Below are 20,434 nucleotides of genomic sequence, written 5' to 3'. Positions count from 1 at the left end.
CTACCCTGAGAAAATTAGACAACGATCCTAACTCATTGCCCTGACCTCAGAAGGTCCAGAGGCATCCAGGGCTGTGTGTACCAGATGCTTAGCTATAAGCCTTAATGAACTCTAAATGACCCTACAATTATGTCCATGGGGGGGGCACGGACACGACACGACACTGCTGTGATGGTGCTATGGAGGCAAAAGCTGTGAGTGGATCAATACAGATGCTCAGTGGCTGGTGCTAAGAGGCAATGGCTGGGGTTGGACCAAACACTGCCTTTCTATGGTATAAGCAGGATGCCAAAGCTCCCTTCCTGAGGCCACTGGGAGATGCTGTCCTGTGCTGCTTCTCCTGATATTGCAACAGAAGGCCCAGTTTTATTTTAGTTTTGTTTTTGTTGTTTCGAGACAGGGTTTCTATGCATAGTCCTGGAACTTGCTCTGCCAATCAGGCTGACCTCCAACTAGCGATTCATGTGTCTCTGCCTCCTGAGAGCTGGGATTAAAGGCGTTTGACACCACCTCTAGGCTAGGTCCAATCTTAAAAGTATTCTCTTGAGTGGTCCTTTCTTGCCTACTTCTGGTAGTGCGGGCTGAGACTATAATACAAAGAAAGCTTTCTTGTGTAGGCCTAGGAAAGCAGGCTTCCTTAGCCCTCAACACCGAACCAGATCACCAGAGTCATAGGCCTACTCTACACTGACTGGGAACATGTAAGCCCCCATCTCAGGTCTGGCAGATCAGGTCTCTAGCCCCTAGGCCCTACCCATTGGAGCCCCAGGGACCAGGCCTTTCCCTTTTCCTGCTCCCCCACCAAAACCAAAACCAAACCAAACCAACCAACCAAACAAACAAACAAACCCTTAAGAGTGGAGTTAAAGGCCATGAGCATGAAGATAGGATTACATATCTGTAACCCTAGCACTTGGTATATGGAGGCAAAAGGAACAGGAGTTCAAGGCCAGCTTATATCGTGAGTTTGAGGCCAGCCTGAACTACAAACAACAAAAGATAGGAGTATGGGGCTGGGGATTTAGCTCAGTGGTAGAGCGCTTGCCTAGCAAGCGCAAGGCCCTGGGTTCGGTCCTAAGCTCCGGCAAAAAAAAAAAAAAAAAAAAAAGACAGGAATATGAAATAAACCACTCCCCTCCTTGAGACTGTGATGTGAGACACTGATACAACAGACCAGGTAAAACTGAACTTGGAGCTCACTGGTTCAACTTCTTAAAATGGGCATTTCTATTATCCTGTAAAGACAAAAACAGATTCTTGCCCCAACCCTTATTTGGTGAGTTTTCCTTTCGACCTGTAGAATTGTCACACTGGTAAATGAACTATCACTTCTTATTAAGAAGTCTCTCCTGTTCAAATCTAATCTTTATTAATTTTTATGGTATCCATAGCTTTTCTCTCAGTCAATAGAGCATGAGACTCCTAATCTCAGGGTCACAGGTTCATGCCCCACATTGGGCGCCATGAAGTGGGACACTTACAATGGACCAGGTAAAATTTATTAGGGAAAGAAATCAAATAAGGTGCACTCATGAAAGAACAAAGTAGACGCCGCGGGTAATTCATCTGTCCTTGTTCTGCCATATGCCCAAGGGCAATAAGAACTAACCACAAGCCAAGCTCCCCTGCCCCTTGCTACTGCTTCCTGTCAGAAAGCAGGTAGGAACACCCAAGCAACAAGCTGCTTGCTATTCACAATAGGGATCACTAACTATTCTTCACAAAGACTGCTGCAAAACAAGTTCAAAAATTTAGATCTTGGGCTGGAGAGATGGCCCGGCAACGAAGAGCAAGCACTGCTCTTCCGGAGGTCCTGAGTTCAATTCCCAACAACCACATGGTGGCTCAACCATCTATAGTGGGATCTGATGCCCTCTTCTGGCATAAAGTTGTACATGCAGATAGAGCACGCACTCAAATAAATAAATAAATAAATCTTTAAAAACCCGAACTACTTTAAAAAAAAAAAAAAAGTATATCTTGTTACTCAAATTATTTTGTGCAGTGATAAACTTCAGCAACCCAACTATTATTTAACGCAGCTTGTTTGGGATACAAAGCCAGTGGGCCTCCAGGTCGCGACGCTCCTGCCAAACGCCGCAATTGCCAGAGTGCACCACACGCCCAGAATTTACTAGAGTCTTAAGGAGGCTTTGGAAGCGTCTCGAGTATAACTACTAATGACAGTGGAAGCGCAGTGAGCAACAGGCCGCCTTTGCCCAGCGGCAAGTTCCGCACGGGCGCCGAAGCCCCAGGGGCCCCGAAACGCAACTCTGTGACGTCACGACACGCCCACGGCCCAGGCCGCTCCCCTGGGGCCGGGCTACGCGCTGACGCCACACGCCGGGGCGGGGCCGAGAGTTTGGAGCCCGGAGTGGGGTGTCGGCGCCTCACTCGGGTGGAGCAGAACGGGAGACAGGTAACCTTGCGCGGCAGACGGGCTCAGTCCAGTGCTGGGAGGCTCGGCGCTTGACAGCCGGAGCTTGCGGCCGAGGGTGAGGCCTACACGCCCTTGCAGCCGGGGCACCTGAGTGACGGGCGTGAAGCCGGACCGAGCCGGGCTGACGGAGGGCGGCGATGGTGGGCGGGGGACGAGGCCTGACGGACAGGCGTCATAGCCAATGGAGCGGTAGGGTCCGCCTGGCGGGCGGAGATTGGCGGACACGGACGCGCGCCGGGGGTCGCGGGGCCGAGCGCTATTGGCTCTGGTGGTTGAGCCTCGGAGGCGGCGGGCTCGGGTGTCGGTGGCTCGGCGGCCGGGGAGAGCCCCAAGGTCGCGGCCCGTCACGTGGCCCGGCGGCTTCGTCCGGCCCGCGCGCGTTCTTTTGTCCTGCGTGCTTTGGCCCCAGCGGGCCGCCGTCCTTGTGTTCGCCGCGCCCGGTCACGGCGCTGACCTTGGTGCCTGCCTGCGGCAGCCCTCCCTCCCACTTGCCGGTATGAGGTAAAACAGGCAGCGGGCCAAGGTGACACTGGTTTCCCTAGAAACACCATCCACGCCCCGCTTTCCTCGCGAGAGTGTGTGACAGGCGTGAGTTCATCCGCCGAGTGCCCTCGCTGGAGTCGCCCACCGACCAGAGTGCCGGCCCCTGAAATGACAAGTGCGGAAAGAGCACCCACGTGGCGGACACAAGTGTTAAGACAGGACACCCGAGGGTAGGGCCTAGGAGTAGCCTCGGGGTGAAGGCGCAGGGCGAGGTGTGCAGAAAGGGAATGCTAGGTACTGAGCGGAAACGGGCCAGGTGGTGTGCGCATGCGCAGCCCCACTTCCTGACTCGCTCTGCAGGAGCTGAAAATGGCGGCGTTACCATTGGAGGGTGGAGTTTGAGACCCTTGACGTCAAAAGGTCACTCGGGGAACACCTCTAAGGGCCCAAGTGGGGTCAGTGGGGTCAACCAGTTTAGCCCCGATGGAGGCCTCAGAGTCCATGAACACCGTTTAGGTGTGATGATCGTTAGTCAGAGGTGTTACCCATATAGAGCGAAGCTAATTCTAATGTGCAGCGCAGCTTCTTGACCTCTAAGGAGAAGCAAGTCGCTGAAGACAAAAGTAATTTTGTTTTTCTTTCAGATTTTTCTGTGCATTTCATGACCCTTGCAGGCCTGACTTGTGTCTGTGCGTCCTGTGCTGTGACATTGACCGGAGGACACTGTTGGGGTTCCCTTGTTTGCCTGGTCTTGTAGTCCTGCCCTTGATGTGGCCCCGGGTAGATTACTTAGGCATTAGGATGAGTGATACTATAATTGTCTTTTTCTATTTTTGTCACTTTGCATCACATATTATGCAGGTTTTTTTTTTTTTTTAATTTAAAAAGTTACATGTATTTATAGGGGAACATACACATGTGACAGCGCTTGTGTAGGGGTCGTAGGACAACTTGGGAGAGTTGTTTTTCTCCCTTTCCCATGTGTGTCCTGGGGGTTGAACTTAGGTGGTCAGGTTTGGTGGCACCGATCCGTCTTGCAGGCCCCCCTTTTTCCCTGGAATGTACACATTTAGGTTTGCTTATCTTTTTTTTTTTTTTTTTTTTGAGACAGAGTTTCTCTGTAGCTTTGGAGCCTGTCCTGGACTAGCTCTGTAGACCAGGCTGGGCTCAAACTCACAGAGATCCACCTGCCTATGCTGGGATTACAGGCGTGTACCACCACCGCCCAGTGCTTTTCATTTTTTGTAGATTGACCTTTTGATTATTCTATGTCTCTCTCAGTCTCTGATAGTTGCCTTTTCTTTGCTCTCTGCTTTATTAGATAATAATAGGGCCATTCTTGGAAATATGTGGGTTCTTAACTTTTTGGTTTTTTGAGACACAGTTTCTCTGTAGCCCTGGCTGTCCTGAAACTCAATTTGTAGACCAGGCTAGCCTCGAACTCGCAGAGATCTGCCTGCCTCAGCTTCCCAAGTGCTAGGATTAAAGATGTGCACCACCACCGTCTGGCATGAAATATGTGTTTTTAGTCTTACATTCAGTGTTACTATCTTTGAAGTAATATTCTTGTCGACAGGCATATACTCCACCTGCCTATTGGGCTTCTCCTGCTGTGCTAGGATTTATAGTGATATGCTAAAATTTAAGTCTTCCATTTTGCTTCTTCTAGTTTGACTTCTCTGTGCTGACTTCCTTTGGGTTACTCTAGCATGCATACAGCCAAGGCTCGCCTTAAACCCATGGTTATCCTCTTGCCTCAGCCTGTTCTGCCCAGATTAGGACCCCCAAAAAGACCACCGGAGACCAAAGATGTCCAGATGTAATAGCAAGATTTACTTCTTATACAAGCTAGCAGGGAACCCTCGTCTGCAGTGCCTGTTTAATCGAGGCACAGAGGAGAGTTCCTTTTTCTTGGGGAGGTTAGCTTTTGAAGGCAAAAACCACAAAATTCTTCAGAGAGGAGGGGGTTAGTACAGTTCCATCCTTGATTGGTCCATTTTCCCGAGTCTGGACTTTTATTTTAGTTTGTCTGTTTGCTATGTCAGGAGTTTTACGGCCCATCTCCCAAGTCTGGTCATGTTATCTCGGGGGAGGGGGCATCTCATGGTTAGTCACCACCAGACGTCCTGACTTTGTACTTTTGAAACTTCTGACTTCACCCTGTCTGAGAATGGGGAACTGACTCAGTTCTGGTTATTTAAGATATCCCTTCCCTCAATTCTCCAGGCCTTAAGGGGAACTGTGGTTGGGGGTCTCTCAGGCCTTCTAAATGCTGGGATTTGCAGGCATGCCTCACCGTTCCTGGCACTGTGTGTGTGTGTAGGTCAGAGGGAAACTTTAGAGAGTCACTTCTCTGTCCCACTGTATGGATCCTGGAGATCCAATTTGGGTTGTCATACTTGGCAGCAAGTGCCTTTACCAAAGTGAGCTCTCTTGGCAGCTCTTGTTGGGTGATTTCATATTGACAGTTCTTTTCCTTTAGTTTTGAAAACTGTCAGTTTTTCCTGGTCTTCCAGCTTCTGATGAGAATCATTTTATTTTAAGTTTTTCTATTCCTTGAGAAAAGATCTCTCACTGAGCCTGGAGCTTGACTGACAGTTAGTAAACCCCAGTGGTCCTCCTCTCTGCTTCCCACAGCAATCTTCGCCTCTGCCTCCCATACCACTGGGTTTACAGATGCACATGTCTTTTTAAGTAAGTTCTAGGGATTTGAACTCACACCTTCATGCTTGTAGAGCACTCTCAACCACTTAAGCAATCTTCCCAGGCTTTTTTTTAAATTTTATTTTCTTGGTCATAATGCATTATTGTAACTGTTCAGGTTTTCATGAGTTTTTTTTGTGGGTTTTTTTGTTTGTTTGCTTGGTTGGTTGGTTGGTTGGTTGGTTTTTTTGAGACAGGGTTTCTCCATGTAGTTTTGGTGCCTGTCCTGGATCTTGCTCTGTAGACCAGGCTGGCCTCACAGAGATCTACCTGACTCTGCCTCTCGAGTGCTGGGATTAAAGGCATGCACTACCGCCGCCCAGCAAGGTTTTCATAAGTTTATGATGTATCTGTAATGTTTGGCTTTAGGGCCTGCTTATGAATCTGTGTAGCATGAATTTTAAAGGGTCTTATTTTTAATAAGAACAAACTCGGAACCAGGTATTGGGGTGAATGCTGAAAGATCAGAGAGACAGAATAGGCCACAGCTAACTTCACCTGGCCAACTTCTCAGCCGATCCTGTTTCCTCAAACTGGAAGCCTCTGTGTCCTCATCTGAATGGATCTCTGCTGAACTGCTGCTCAAAAGCCTAAAAGCTTAACAGGCTCTAGTTCCTGGTTTTCACGCCTTATATACCATTCTGCCATCACTTCCTGGGACTAAAGGTGTATGTCACCATGCCTGGCTCTTTCCAGTGTGGCTTTGAACTCACAGAGATCCAGATGGATCTCTGCCTTTGGAATGCTAGGATTAAAGATTCATGTGCTACCATTTTCTGGCCTCTATGTCTGTCTAGCAACTGTTCTGTTCTCTGACCCCAGATAAGTTTATTAAGGTGCACAATATATTGGAGAACACAATATCACCACAAATCTGTATAGTTAAGCCTTTTACCAAATTGGGGGATTTTTTTTGGTGGTTTTGTTTTTTGAGACAGGGTTTCTCTGTGCAGCCCTGGCTGTCCTAGAAGTTACTTTGTAGATCAGGCTGGCCTTGAACTCATACCTGCCTGCCAGGATTAAAGGTGTGCATTACTGCACCTGACCCTCTCTGGTAGTCTTAACAGCTGTGATATATTGGTGTTAGTGTAAGTTGAGAAGTTAGAATTGATCTCATCTATTTACTTATTTTCAAGGCAGGGTCTCACTGTATATCTCTGGCTGGCCCATATCTCATTCATTCTTGAGTCAGGAACTCATAGAGATCCTCTTGCCTCTGCTTCCTAGTGCTAGGATAAAAGGCACGCACCACCATACCTGACTCTTCCATGTCTACTCAAAGTAGAGCAGGCTCTTTTTGACTGTTAAATGGCAGAGAATGCTACCTCAAGTCTAAGAAGAACTTACTACTACTGTAGTTATGAGTCTCCCATCCAGTATGAGGAGTGGGCCCTCATTATTGGTAAAATCAGGCCCCCACTGATTGTTGTTGGAGTAAAGTGGAGATAAAGTCCCTGATTTGTATTTTGACATCACTGAGGGTGGAACTATGGTGTTTTCTCTGGTGTTTGACTGCAGTAGGAAAATTGTTTAAATTTTTCATCTTGCTGCACCTGTCACTCTCCTTTGGCTTAAGAGCTTGTGTTTTGTGCCTTCTCTGATCTCCACCTTTTGGGATTTCTCTCTCTAGACAAGATTTCTCTGTGTAACAGCTCTGACTATCCTGAAACTGGTTCTGTAGACCAGGCTGGCCTCAAACTCAGATCTGCCTGCCTCTGCCTCTTGAATGCTGGGATTAAAGGCATTTGTCACCACCACGAGACCACCTGTTGTTATTTCTTAGAGCTTCTCTATTAATTAATCTGGAACATGTGGCACAAGAACGGTGCTTGTCAGTGTTCTGTCTATGTCTCTTCAGGTTCCAAGATTCAAAGTTCAAGTCAGTTTGCTTTCTCTGTCCACCTTTTGGAGACTTATCTTAAATGTAATATTTATGTTTGGGGCTGAGTTTAGCAGGAAACAGAAATTCTGTATGTGTGTTAATAAAATGTTGACAGATTATATGCTTTCTAGGAAGATGTCGTAATTTTCACTCTTTAAGAACATATCATTGAGCCTGGCAGTGGTGGCACCTGCCTTTAATCCCAGCGTTTGGGAGGCAGAGGCAGGCGGATCTCTGTGAGTTCGAGGTCAGCCTGGTCTACAAACAGTTCCAGGACAGCCAGGACTGTTACATAGAGAAACCCTGACTCGAAAAACCAAAAAAGAAAAAGGAAAAAAAGAAAAGAAAAGAAAAGAACATATCATTGTTCTCTTTGAGATAGGGTCTAACTAAGTAACTCAGGCTGACCTGGAAATCTAGATGTACTTCCCTCAGCCTCCAGAGTGCTGGGGTTACAGGTGTGTGTCATAATGCAGTGCCTCTTTAAAATGCCTCACTTCTGCCCTCACCAGTCTGTCTGCTTAGACCTCTGCACTGTTGGACACCTTTGGTGCTGCAGAGCCACAGCTAGAGAAAGAGCATAGCAGTCTTTAGACTCAGGTATAGAACCTTGCTCAGTGGTCTGACGAAAGCCTGCATGCAGTTAGATGTGCTAAGTAGGCCGGTGTGCTAAATAATGGAGATACTCTACTAATGTTTCACAAGTTAGAGTAATTGCCATACCAAGGTGGCTGATGTTTACTTATCTTGGGACCTTGAATTTCTCAGACATCTCTGTTGGCTTCTTATAAGTTATAATTGTAAGTTGGCCTACTTGTAAGTTATATTCTTTAGTCATAGAAATACTTGAAGTTTACAAAGTGCTTTAATGTTTGCAGCATAATTACAAAAAGAAATGAGAGAGACAAGAGTAATTACGGTCTCTGCTCTTTGGTTCAAAGATACTGAACAGGTCAGGACTAGTATGTAATGCTTACATGGCAAGTGGGTGTCATTGATACCTGTGCCACTATCAGTAAAGTGCTTACTGTGCAGGCATGAGGACTTGGGTGTGGTAGTACATGCTGGTAATCCTAGGACTGGGGAGGCAGAAGTAGGTGGATCCCTGGGGCTCCCTGGCCAGCAAGCCTAGCTTATTTGACAAGTTCTAGGTGAGTGAGCTACCTTGTCTCCAAAAAGGTAGGTAGCTTTTGAGGAATGACACCAGGGATTGACCTTGGGCCTACCTATATGTATGCATATTTATAATTAATATATTACATTGACTATAAGTATATATACCAAACATATACTATATATCTATATGTGTCTTAATATTTAGAGGTTTCTGCTTCAGCTTCCAGAGTGCTAGGATACAGGTATGCATCTTTATGCAGCACCTCTTCTTAAAAATTATTTGTGTTTTATGTACATTGGTGTTTTGCCTGCATGTATGTCTTTAACTCCTGTTCCAGGGGTTACAGATAGTTGTGAGCCACCATATGGGTTCTGGGAATTGAACCGGGGTCCTCTGGAAGAGCAGTCAGTGCACTTAACTGCAGCATCTCTCCAGCCCCTCTGCAAAACCCTCTAAAAGTGCCTCTTCCATCCTTACCAGTCTGCCTGCTTATTGACACCTGCCTGAATATTAGATATCTGTGATTATCTAATTATCACATATATCCAATATTTAAGTATGTCGTTCCTAAGGTCATGAATTTAATACTTAAAAATATTTTTCCTTGTTTTTGTTCTTTTCATTTTTTTTTTTTTTTTTTTTTTTTAGGTTGATTTCTAGTCCAAGGCCTTGCCTATTCTAGACAAGCACTGTGTCTTTGAGCTTAGGCCACTGTTTCTTTTTGTATCTTGTTTTTTCAAAATACACATGTTTCTTCTCTCTCTTTAAAATTTTTCTGTGTGTGTTTATGCCATATATATGCCTGGTGCCCGTGGAGGCCAGAGAGGATGTCAGATTCCCTGGATCTAGAGTTACAGGTGGCTGTAAGCTGCCCTGTGGGTGTTGGGAATCAAACCTGAGTCTTCTGAAGGAGCTGTAAAAACTCTCTTAAATCCAGTTTTAGCTCTCACAGTTAAGACTTTGAATTTTGAATTTTGTATATAGTGTATAAAGGGTTTTGCCTCTTTTTTTTTTTTTTTTTTTTTGGCAGTAGAGTCTCATTATGTAGACCAAGATGGCCTGTAACTCAGTGAGATCTACCTACTTCTGCCTCCTGATACTGAGAATAAAGGCATTTACTACCACTCCTCACTGGTGTCTTTTTCTTTTTTTTAGATTTGTTTTGTTTTGTTTCTCTGTGTAGCTTTGTGTCTTTCCTGGATCTCGCTCCATAGACCAGGCTGGCCTCGAACTCACAGAGATCTGCCTGGCTCTGCCTCCCAAGTGCTGGGATTAAAGGTGTGCGCTGCCGCCGCCGCTGCTGCTGCTGCCGCCGCCGCTGCCGCCGCCGCCGCCGCCACCACCACCGCCACCACCACCCGGCATCTTTATTATATATATATAAATGTATGTATGTGTATGTTTTGTCTGCACATATATGTGTCCTATGTCCATGCCTAGTGCTGTGGAGGTCAGAAGAAGGCATAGATCCCCTGGAACTAGAGTTACAGACTGTTGTGTGCTGCCACATCAGTCCTGAGAATCAAACCTGGGTCCTCTACAAGAACCACAAGTGAATTGCTGAGCCATCTTTCCAGCTCTAATGTGTTTTTTGTAATGTATTAGGAAAAGCCCCTGGAATTGTGTCTTAATACCTACCAACAGTTTTCTTACCACATATGTAAGAGAGAAAACTGAAGGACAGGCTATGCTAAGCTAATTGGAATGTACATCTCAGTATGAATAACAAATGGGTATCCTGGTAGAGGCAGGATCTGTTATGCCATCTGCTGAAGAGCAACTCTATTTTAAAATTTATTTTTATTTTATGTTCATTGGCGTTTTGTTTGCATGTATGTCTATAAGAGTGTTGGGAGTCCCTGGAACTGGAGTTACAGACAGTTGTGAGCTGCCATGTTGGTGCTGGGAATTGAGCCCAGGTCCTGTGGAAGAGCAGCTAGTGCTCTTAACTGCTGAGCCATCTCTCTAGCCCAGAAGGTTAACCCTTAACCAATCCTTATTGTCATTTTTTTACAATTATTTCAGACAGTCTATAAATGTAAAGATCCGAAGGCAGATAGTAAAGTCTGCAACCCTGTGCCTACCTCCCTTCAGGCTAATCCAGGCATCATAGGGGATATGAGTGTGCCAGTTTGACAGTCATGCTCTGTCTTGCTTTCGAGCATGTAGACTAGGCACTGAACAAGTTGTTGGCTGTTGTGAATACCTTTCAAGCTAGAATCTTTTTCCTGAATAGCCGGGCAAGTTTTATCTCCTTAATGTTCTCTTAAAAACATCTCTATTTTTTGTCTTTTAAACAGGTACTTGTGGAAGGCTTCAGGACAAAATGTTTCATTTAAGGACTTGTGCTGCTAAGTTGAGGCCATTGACGGCCTCCCAGACTGTTAAGACATTTTCACAAAACAAACCAGCAGCAATTAGGACGTTTCAACAGATTCGGTGCTATTCTGCACCTGTAGCTGCTGAACCATTTCTTAGTGGGACTAGTTCGAACTATGTGGAGGAAATGTACTGTGCCTGGTTGGAGAATCCCAAAAGTGTACATAAGGTAAGGCTCACAGGGTAGTTCCTGTGCTGTATATGTTGGTCAGGTGCTCGCTGACTGCCAGGTAAGTGAGTGTATCCAGAAGTCAGTGGGCAGGCGGGCAACTGGACCCTGGCACCATCTACCATGTCAACTGCATCAAACTCAGTGTGGCCTCAATGGAAAACAGTCTTCTTGAGGGATTTCCAGCAATAAGCTCAATACCCTGAGCACACAAGGAAGCATGTGTAGCCTTCAAGGACATGAGGAAATACAAGTGTGGTCCTATGAACACGCGAGGAAGCACAAGACTGGCTCTCCAGGATCTCCCTAGCCGTTGCTTTAGAAGGAAGCCTCTGAAGAAGCCTGTGAGAAAGAATGGGACCTTGAAATGCTCTTCTATCCTGACTGCTCTGAGAGAATACATGCATTTGTGACATTTTCAATTCATCACGTGTAATTTCTATATAAACAGCCGTTTAGATCCTTGTTCTATTTTTCTCCTGGCTTTGGTTTCTGTGTATCATCTACATGGGCACTTTCTTCTTAGACTCTTTTCTTCGCTGTTGCCTGAACCCTTTCTGAAGGTGACTTGTTCAGATGATGTGGAGATGTGCTATGTTTTATTGGAGAGTTCCAAAACTATCACAATCTATCCAGCTCCCCTGGGCTAGCCCGGGCATCTTAGTAGTGTCAGAGTTGGTTTGCTCTGTTTGCGGCCAATGACTGTTACGGGTTTCTACAGTCATTTCTTAGTTTTGGATAAGGAAGCCAGCCTGATGCAGTGGTTGCAGTGTGGTGTGATGGTGAGAGTTTGTATTCCACAGCTTCTCATCTTACATCTGAATCAGCAGGCTCACATCTCATCGCACACGTCTTTGGGAGAATGGAAGTGGCACAGCCATAATGTTTATCATCTTTATGGAGACCATGCTCAGCCAAGATGTTACCTTTACTGTGAATTGGGCTTGTTTGCACTATTGAATCACAGAGTTGTAGCCAAAGTTTCCTTATGTTCTGGCCTACCAGTGGTCAGAACAAATCTCTCCCACTCATGTCTCCCAAATAAACACACAGAGGCTTATATTAATTATAACTGCATGGTCATTAGCTTAGGCTAACTTTTGACTAGCTCTTACACTTAAATTAACCCATAATTCTTATTTATGTTTAGCCACGTGGCTTGGTACCTTTTCTCAGTTCTGCCTTGTCATCTTGCTTCCTCTGTGTATGGCTAGCAACTCCTGACTCAGCCTTCCTCTTCCCAGAATTCTCCTTGTCTGTTTATCCCGCCTATACTTTCTGCCTGGCTACTGGCTAATTAGCATTTTATCAACCAATGGGAGCAACACATTGACAGCATGCAGAGCACCATCACCCATCACAGAGTCACCTCACAAGAAGGCATCCTGTGCCCATTGACCTGTGACTAAGTTGTTTTTGTTTTAACTTCAGGGGCTTATTGTGCAGGAGAGGGAGGGCCGGCCACACTTTTGCCTGCTCACCCCCAAAACTTTTTTCCACCCCGGAAACCCTGGATGAATATCGTGAACTAGCCAAATATCAAACAGCCCCACCCCATGCTACCCATATACCTGCTCATATGTACACACCTCATCCTCACTCACTCACTTTTATTTTCCATATGTTGGTAGTAATGGTTCCCCTGGTGGGCCTGAATCAGCAGACTCACTTAACCTGGGCCCTCCCCAAACCTGCTGCTTCTGATTCTGACCACCTGTGTTCTGGACGCCTTGCAGATGACTCATATACATGTGGCATTTGAGCGTGCTAACAGCCTTCTTTAAGGAGAAAAGTAATGTTGAAGGTACTGGCAGCTTTTCTGGTGGCAAACCTGATAGGGACCATAGTCAAGGATGCTTCATTTACTGTACGAATTATGGCAGCAAAAACAAAAACAACAACAACAACAACCAAAAAAAACAACTTTTTTTTTCCTTTTTCTTTTTTAGAACAGGGTTTCTCTGTGTAACAGCCCTAGCTGTCCTAGAACTAGCTCTTGTAGACCAGGCTGGCTTTGAACTCACAGAGCTCTGCCTGTCTCTGCCTCCTGAGTACTGGGATTCAAGGAGTGTGCCACCACACCCATCTTCACCCCCAAACTTTTAAAATGTTGCTGCTCTTAGATTCCTGGCAACCTCCTTCATTATCTCCTTGTGGACTTTGAAGAGGATATAACCAGGGAGTCTCAAAGCTTTCTTTCTACAACACAGCATCATTTACAGAGTTTACCTCTACACTGCTAGTAAAATCATACTGGGATTTATTGCTAAGCAAACTTAATTTTTCCTTTTTTTTTTTTTTTAAGATTTATTTGTTTATTATGTATACAGTGTTCTGCCTACATAAATGTCCCTGCAGGCCAGAAGAGGGCACCAGGTCTCATCACAGGTGATTGAGAGCCACTATGTGATTGCTAGGAATTGAACTCAGGACCTCTGGAAGAACAGTCAATGCTCTTAACCGCTGAGCCATCTCTCCAGCCCCAATTTTTCCCTTTTTAAATGTCTTTTCTACATATCTTCACTGTCTTGACTTGTTTTCAATATAATGTCTTGATTGTTGTTTAGATTTTCTGTACCTTTCTTGGGCACCTTGAGTTACTCTGGGCTTAGGTTCACTATCCAAAGTTGCTCCAGCTTATCTGGGTTCCAAACACCTAATATCTGAATCAGAGATTCTTTTCTCTTCCTGAATCTGTGCCAAGATTTTCACACCCTTCTCCATTGTTTTCTTCTTCTGAGACTAGGAGATCTAACTGTGCCCTCCAGATCTCAGGCATGTTCTTTCCCACTGAATTTACACCTAGGTACTGATTTCTTACCTCTAGCATCTAAGTTCTGCCTGTAATTAAAATTTATCTTTATGTGTTGGTGGCACTGAGAATTGTTCCTATGATGGCTGAGTCACCAGAGTGTTATTTGACAATAAGGCTACTTGCTCAGGACTTCCCCGTTGCTATGGCAACCTGGGAGTCCTGTTACTCCAGGTGAGATGTGGTTTCTTGTCAGAAATCTTCAGTGTGTGTCTAGTATATAAGCACAATGCCTAGAAATAAGTACATTCTGAAAATTGCCCGTGTGTTGGATTATGTAGTACACTGGAGATTTCTGGTAATAGTAGTGTGAACTGTGTCTGGAGTAACACAGCCCAAAGGTCTCAGAGTTAGGAGTTCATCTAATACTAGAACTTAAGTTGTGATTTGATCTAGACGGCAACACCTTGAACATGAACAGTGAAAGATACCTGCACTCGAGGCTGTGTGGTCTGTGGGTGACCACGGTATTGCCAGCAGACAGCACTGGCTTAGCTGTTTGTGTACAGTCTGTCCATCCATCCCTTTCTTCCTGCTCTCCCTCCTGTTCCTTCCTTCTCTCCTTTTCCCTTTCTTCTTCCTTCCTCTTTCCTTTTCCTATCCTCTCCCTTTCTTTCATTTCCACTCCTCTTTCCTTATATCTCCTTTTTTCTGCTCTTTTTCCTGTCTCCTTTCCTTTTCTTCTGGAGATACAGATCTAGCATCTTAGCAAAAAGCCTACATGGGTGATTTTGGTTTTGTGTTTAAAGCCAAGGTCTGGCCGTGCAGTTCAGGCTGACCTGGACTGTTAGGTTGTTCAGGTGTCTTTGAACTCTAGATCCTCTTCTTACACTTTTCTAGTCCTGAGCATGTCAGGTATACACTGCCATTGCGTGGCTACTGAAGGGAGGAGAGGTTTGTGGGGGCATGATGGCTTTATGGTCCCTAGGCAGATGAATAAATAGCTAGTTATCCTTGAAAAACCTCACATGGTTATGGTTATTAGAGAAAGCAACATGTGATGATTAGGGTGAGAGAGTGTTGAAGAAAGTTGGCCATGATACCTATCCCTTAGGGTGGGGAAGAATACTCAGCCACCATCTGCTTGAGCCGGAAAGGTCCCCATAAAGATTGCTGGTGGTGAGATTAGAGTCTTAGGGTCAGTAGGAGCTTATCTTGGAGAAGCTGTTGGGAGGAGGACTGGTATACACAAGGTATTTTGTTCTTTAAGTGAAGACGTGTGTAGATGGAAGGTCCTTGAGGACGAGTTTATGCCTGTACATGTTTCCAGGGGTCTGTGGGTGACTCTTACAGAGTCAGGCATTGCTCTGCTCCTACCTGTAGAGGAGGAGCAGGAAGGCTGATTGAAGGGCTGGGGCCTCTAGAGATCCTGCGTGTAGTCTGACAGCACTTTGATCTCTCCTGCCTTCTTCACAGCTGGATAGTCCTCTTCAAATTGTATTATGCACATATGGTACATATACATTTTTTTGAGGGAGATGACCCATAGTTTAAGTCAGATTTCCAAAGGTACCTGTGACCCACAAATGTTAGGATCTGTAACCTTAGAAATACTTCATTTTATTAAAAATGCTTTGAGGACTGGGGAGATAACCCAGTGAGTGAAGTGCTTAGTGGACAAACATGAGGACCTAAGTTCAGCACCCCTCCCCCGCATCCACATAAAAGTCAGACATGGCAGCATGCACCTATAATCCCAGTGCTGGGATGGGTCGGAGGATCCTGGGGGCTTGCCTGGTCAGCCAATTTAACCACACTGACAAATTCCAAGTCTAGTGTATTAAGACTATCTTAAAAAAATAAGATAGAAAGTATAGAGGAACATATCCTATGTCAACTTCTAACCTCTGCGTACACTGTGCATGAAAACAACATGCGTGCACACACACACATACACAAACACAAGAACACTTGGAGTGTAGCTCAGTTGGTAAAGTACTTGCCTAGCACCTTGTAGTCTGGGCATGGTGGCAAATAATAACAGTGTGTGTATACTTGGGAGGTAGTGTCAAGAAGGTCAAAAATTCAAGGTCTTTCTTGGCCACTAGAGAGTTGGAGGACATTGTAGGTTGGGATACATGAAACAACTGTCTTTTTGTTTTGTTTTTTGGTTTTGTTTTTGTTTTTCCCTAGACAGGGTCTCATTATGTAGATCTGGGGGTCCTGGAACTTAATATGTAGACCAGGCTGGCCTTGAACTCACAGAGATCCTCCTGCCTCTGGGATTAAAAAGGCATGCACCACCATTGCCCAGCTACATTTCTGGGTTTTTTTTTTTTGTTTTGTTTTGTTTTTATTTAAGATTTGTTTATTACATATACAGTGTTCTGCCTGCATGTACACCTGCAGGCCAGATCTCATAACATGTGGTTGTGAACCACCGAATGGTTGCTGGGATTTGAACTCAGGACCTCTGGAAGAACAGCTAGTGCTCCTAACATTTGAGCCATCTCTCCAGCCCCACATTTCTGTTTTAAAAACAATCAAAACTAGCCAAGCATGATGGTACACGTGTGTGATTTCAATAGTCTTTGTTAATGTTTAAAAGGAGCAGATAGTTGAGAACTGCTAAGCCCCTGTCAATCTTTAAACTGGTCTTGTTTTATTCGGTAGAGACAGTACCCAAGCTCCAGGTATAGTATGGTGTCTAGTTCTTTCTGGTGCAGCTAGCAGGTTCTGGCCTGGCTTGAGATAAATCTAGTTTTGGGATAGAAGGAGCTGGTCCTTCTTCCCCTTAGTGCTCCAGCACCTATCTTAAAGATGCTGATCATTGGTCCTGCTTCCGTTTTCTGCCTGCCTGGCCAATGAGCTTTCCTACAGCTCAGGACTGCAGTACTCTACCCCTTTTCCTATCTTGTTTGACATCTCTCCACTTCCCTAAGTCTTCCTTCTTTCTGATTTTGTTAATTGATCGCCCTCCCCTCCATCCTCCTCTCTCTCTCTGTTTTTTCTTTCTCTCAAGACAGGATTTCTCTGTACCAGCCCTGGCTGTCCTGGAACGTGCTTTGTAGACCAGTCTGGCCTCAGGCTTACATAGATCCACCTGCTTCTGCCTCCCAAGTGCTGGGATTAAAGGCGTGCACCACCACCGCCCAGCTGCCACCACCCATCTTGATGCCCATTTTTTATTTGCTGTTGTCTTGTGTTTTTTGCTTGCCCATTCCTAAAGTATAGTAAGAACTGTGGTTCCAGTTGACTGCTGCAGGAGTGAGGGACTCTGCATTCAGAAACTAGGTGGAGGGCTATCACTTTCATTTGGCCTTGTTGTCCTTTCTGAGCTGCACTTCCTTCCATGCTCATAAAACAAAATGTTCTTATTTTCTGTGAGTGAACCAGTCAGTAGAGGAAAGATACAAGTCATATGCATAGTCCGAATTTATCTTTTCACTCCGTGTAGTGACAACTGCTTTAACTGCATTTAGAAAAATAGGACCATTTCTGTCCATTTGCCCATGTCTGGGCTGCCTTGAGGTTCTCGGGGCCGGGACCTATGGGTTAGTTTTGTAGTCGCTGTGTTTATTGTGCATGGTGTGGGGGCTTCCTGCTACACTCTTCTGAGAGGGAGAGCAGCTATGCTGAACAGTCTGCAGGGCACTGCTTTGGTGCTGTTTTAGAGGGTAATTGATATTTTTAGACAGGGTTTCATTATATATTCCCCAGTTGACCTGGAACTGGCTATGTAGAGCAAGCTGGTCTCAGACACATAGAGAGCAGCCTAATTCTGTATATGTGTGGGTCAGAGGTCAGTGTTGGGGTCTTTCTCTGTTGCTGCCCGCCTTATGTTTTGAACATAGTTTGAAACAAGGTCTCAAACTAAATTCAGAGCTTACTGATTATATAGACTGGCTGACTAGTGAACTCTGGGTGTGCCTGTCTCAAGCCCACTCCCTCCCAGTTCAGAGATTCTAGGCATGCGCTACTACACCCAGCTTTTAAATGGGTACTGGGGATCTGAACTCAAGACTTCATGTTTGCATGGCAAGCATTTTGCCTGCTAAGCCATCTCTCCAACCCCTAAAGATTTTTTATTTTCTTTATTTATGATTTATTTTTATTTACAAGGTGCTGGGAATTGACTAAGTATGCACTCTGCCACTGAGGTCCTTGCTCTTCCCCTTCATTTTGCAGTGTTAAAGATTTAGCCTTGTACCTTATGTAGGTAGGCAAGCACTGTACCACTGAGCTCTTTCCCTAGCCCCCAGTATCAGTTTATTTTTTTACCTATATTCCTCTTGTGTGTCTGCACATGTACACATGTACATGTGGGGATACATGTGGAAGTTGGAAGTGGGCCCAGGTGTTGTCCTCGGGAGCCATCTACTTTGTGTTTCTTACTGTCCTGAGGCTCAGTAAGCAGGCTGGGCTGGGGCCAGTGAGCCCCAGGTATTCTCCTGTCTCTACTTCTCCAATGTTGGTACTGTAGGTGGGTGCCACTATGCCTGCTTTTGTTTGTTTGTTTTTAAATTAATTAATCTATTTTTTAAGATTTATTTATTTATTATGTATGCAGAAGAGGGTGCCAGATCTCATTACAGATGGTTGTGAGCCACCATGTAGTTGCTGGGAATTGAACTCAGGACCTCTGGAAGAACAGCCAGTGCTCTTAACCTCTGAGCCATCTCTCCAGCCCTGGTTCAGTTTTTGTGTGGGATAAAGGAATCAATTTCAAGTCCTCATGTTTGCATGATAACCATTTTACTGACTGAGCTGTCTTCTCAGCCCCTATTTTAATCTTTCTTGTTGATTTGGAATGATTATGAAAATAATACATATTTAAAAATAATACATATTTCAACAATCAAGACTGTAAAGTTGCCTTTCAGTGATCTACTACTTCTATCAGGAATGGTTTCAGCAATTGCAACTTGAGCACAATATTGTACTTCTAATGGGTTGCTTTTGTGGTTCAGCTAGGGACATGCATTAACTCCTTGAAAGGAGCGGGAGTTAGAAAGCAGCCTCTTTCCTATCTCCTGTGTCAGTTTGCAGATCATGACAGCTTTGTTGGTGCGAGAACTGTGTACTGAATGGTATCTGTTTACTAGCAGTTTGTGTGAGTTGGCTCTGGTAACTGGAGAGAGACCCTTGAACTTCTGAAAAGAGATTCAGGTTCCTCTGAGCTGTGAGAGATGGAGGGCAGGGTTGGAGGAGGGGGCACCGAGAAGGGACTTAGCAAGGGTGTATAACCTCAGCAAGTGACAGGTGTTGGGAGGAAAGGTCAAGATAATGTTTAGGTTCTTAAGCAATCTAAAAGAGTTCCAAGGTTAAGTGCTTGCTTATTTTATACTTTGTTAGGTGCCATGAGTATGTGAACCCTCTTCAGTAGGAGAGTGAGGATGGGCCTTGAGAATTACCTCAGGCCAAGTGGGAAGGGAGAGACGACCCTGAGGATCACTATCTTTTATGAAACATTGTTTTGTTTGTTTGTTGTTGTTGTTGTTGTTGTTTTGAGACAGGGTTTCTCTGTGTACACTAGCTGTCCTGGAACTAGCTCTGTAGACCAAGCTGGCCTCTAACTCACAGAGATCTGCCTGCCTTTGCCTCCCTACTGATGAGATTAAAGGCATGCACCACCACCACCCAGCTTCATGAAACATTTTTGTTGATTGTCTCCCTGTACTATATTTTAAAGCAAAACACACAAAAAAATCAGAATTGAAGGGAGAAACCAAAATAAATCTTAAGGGGAATATAAGCACCAAGGATGAAAAGAATTGAATTGCTTAAGGGCAGTCTATCCACGAGCAGCCAGAATGTTCTCTTTTTCCATGTGAGAAAACCAAAGAGCTGAGTTTGTAAGTCCAAGAAGTAGCTCATTTTCTCTACATGGCATGGGTACTGGAGAGGTTTTCTAAGGAACCAATGCCAGTGTTTAGAAAATAGAAGTTATAGCTGGGCGGTGGTGGCTCACGCCTTTAATCCCAGCACTCAGGAGGCAGAGCCAGGCGAATCTTTGTGAGTTGAGGCCAGCCTGGGCTACCAAGTGAGTTCCAGGAAAGGCTCAAAGCTACGCAGAGAAACCCTCTCTCGAAAAACCAAAAAAAAAAAAAAAAGAAGAAGAAGTTATCATATTGTAGAGACAGCATGTTCAGTCTTGAGGCTTCCTATATTCTGGATTCCTCCCTCCATTCAAGGCTATCTTGCAGGTCTTAAGCCCTTGGGACTCTCACTTAACTCTTGTGTTTATATTGTGAGGTGAGGAGGTAGTGACTTGAAACCTTAGCATTCTAGAAGAAATCTTGGAGCAGCTGCTTTACCCAGCTAGCCTAGGGCTCCCTCTCAAAAAGGCCCAGTCACTACTGTGGAGGACAAAATTGGTTGATACTTATCCAGGTGGGCCTCAGCCAGAGCAACACAGGTGACCCCAGATAACCAGTCTTCGACTGGTCTCTCATGAGTATGTCATGTGCAGATCTGGGCAGAGGTAAGTGCTCTCCTTTCCTACACAA

The 20,434-nt window shown here is 45.1% G+C and overlaps 1 protein-coding gene across 6 annotated transcripts in view; it reads left to right on the top strand.

Annotated features, from left to right (window-relative positions):
* The first annotated feature begins 2,337 nt into the window (after nt 1-2,337).
* The window catches only part of Ogdh (oxoglutarate dehydrogenase), a 75,718-nt gene continuing 57,621 nt past the window's right edge, over nt 2,338-20,434 (top strand). For 3 of the 6 annotated variants that reach the window (XM_036200454.1, XM_036200453.1, XM_036200449.1), the window contains exons 1-2: nt 2,338-2,419; nt 10,926-11,173. In XM_036200454.1, coding sequence (XP_036056347.1) covers nt 10,952-11,173 — 222 coding nt within the window. In that variant the 5' untranslated portion in view covers nt 2,338-2,419; nt 10,926-10,951. The other 3 variants (XM_036200452.1, XM_036200451.1, XM_036200450.1) reach the window with 3 other exon arrangements.

Source organism: Onychomys torridus, chromosome 10 (assembly GCF_903995425.1).
Source record: "Onychomys torridus chromosome 10, mOncTor1.1, whole genome shotgun sequence".
In the NCBI taxonomy this organism is placed as follows: domain Eukaryota; kingdom Metazoa; phylum Chordata; class Mammalia; order Rodentia; family Cricetidae; genus Onychomys; species Onychomys torridus.
Note: the sequence above shows the minus strand (reverse complement) of the source record. Positions and strands in the feature narration are given on the sequence as shown.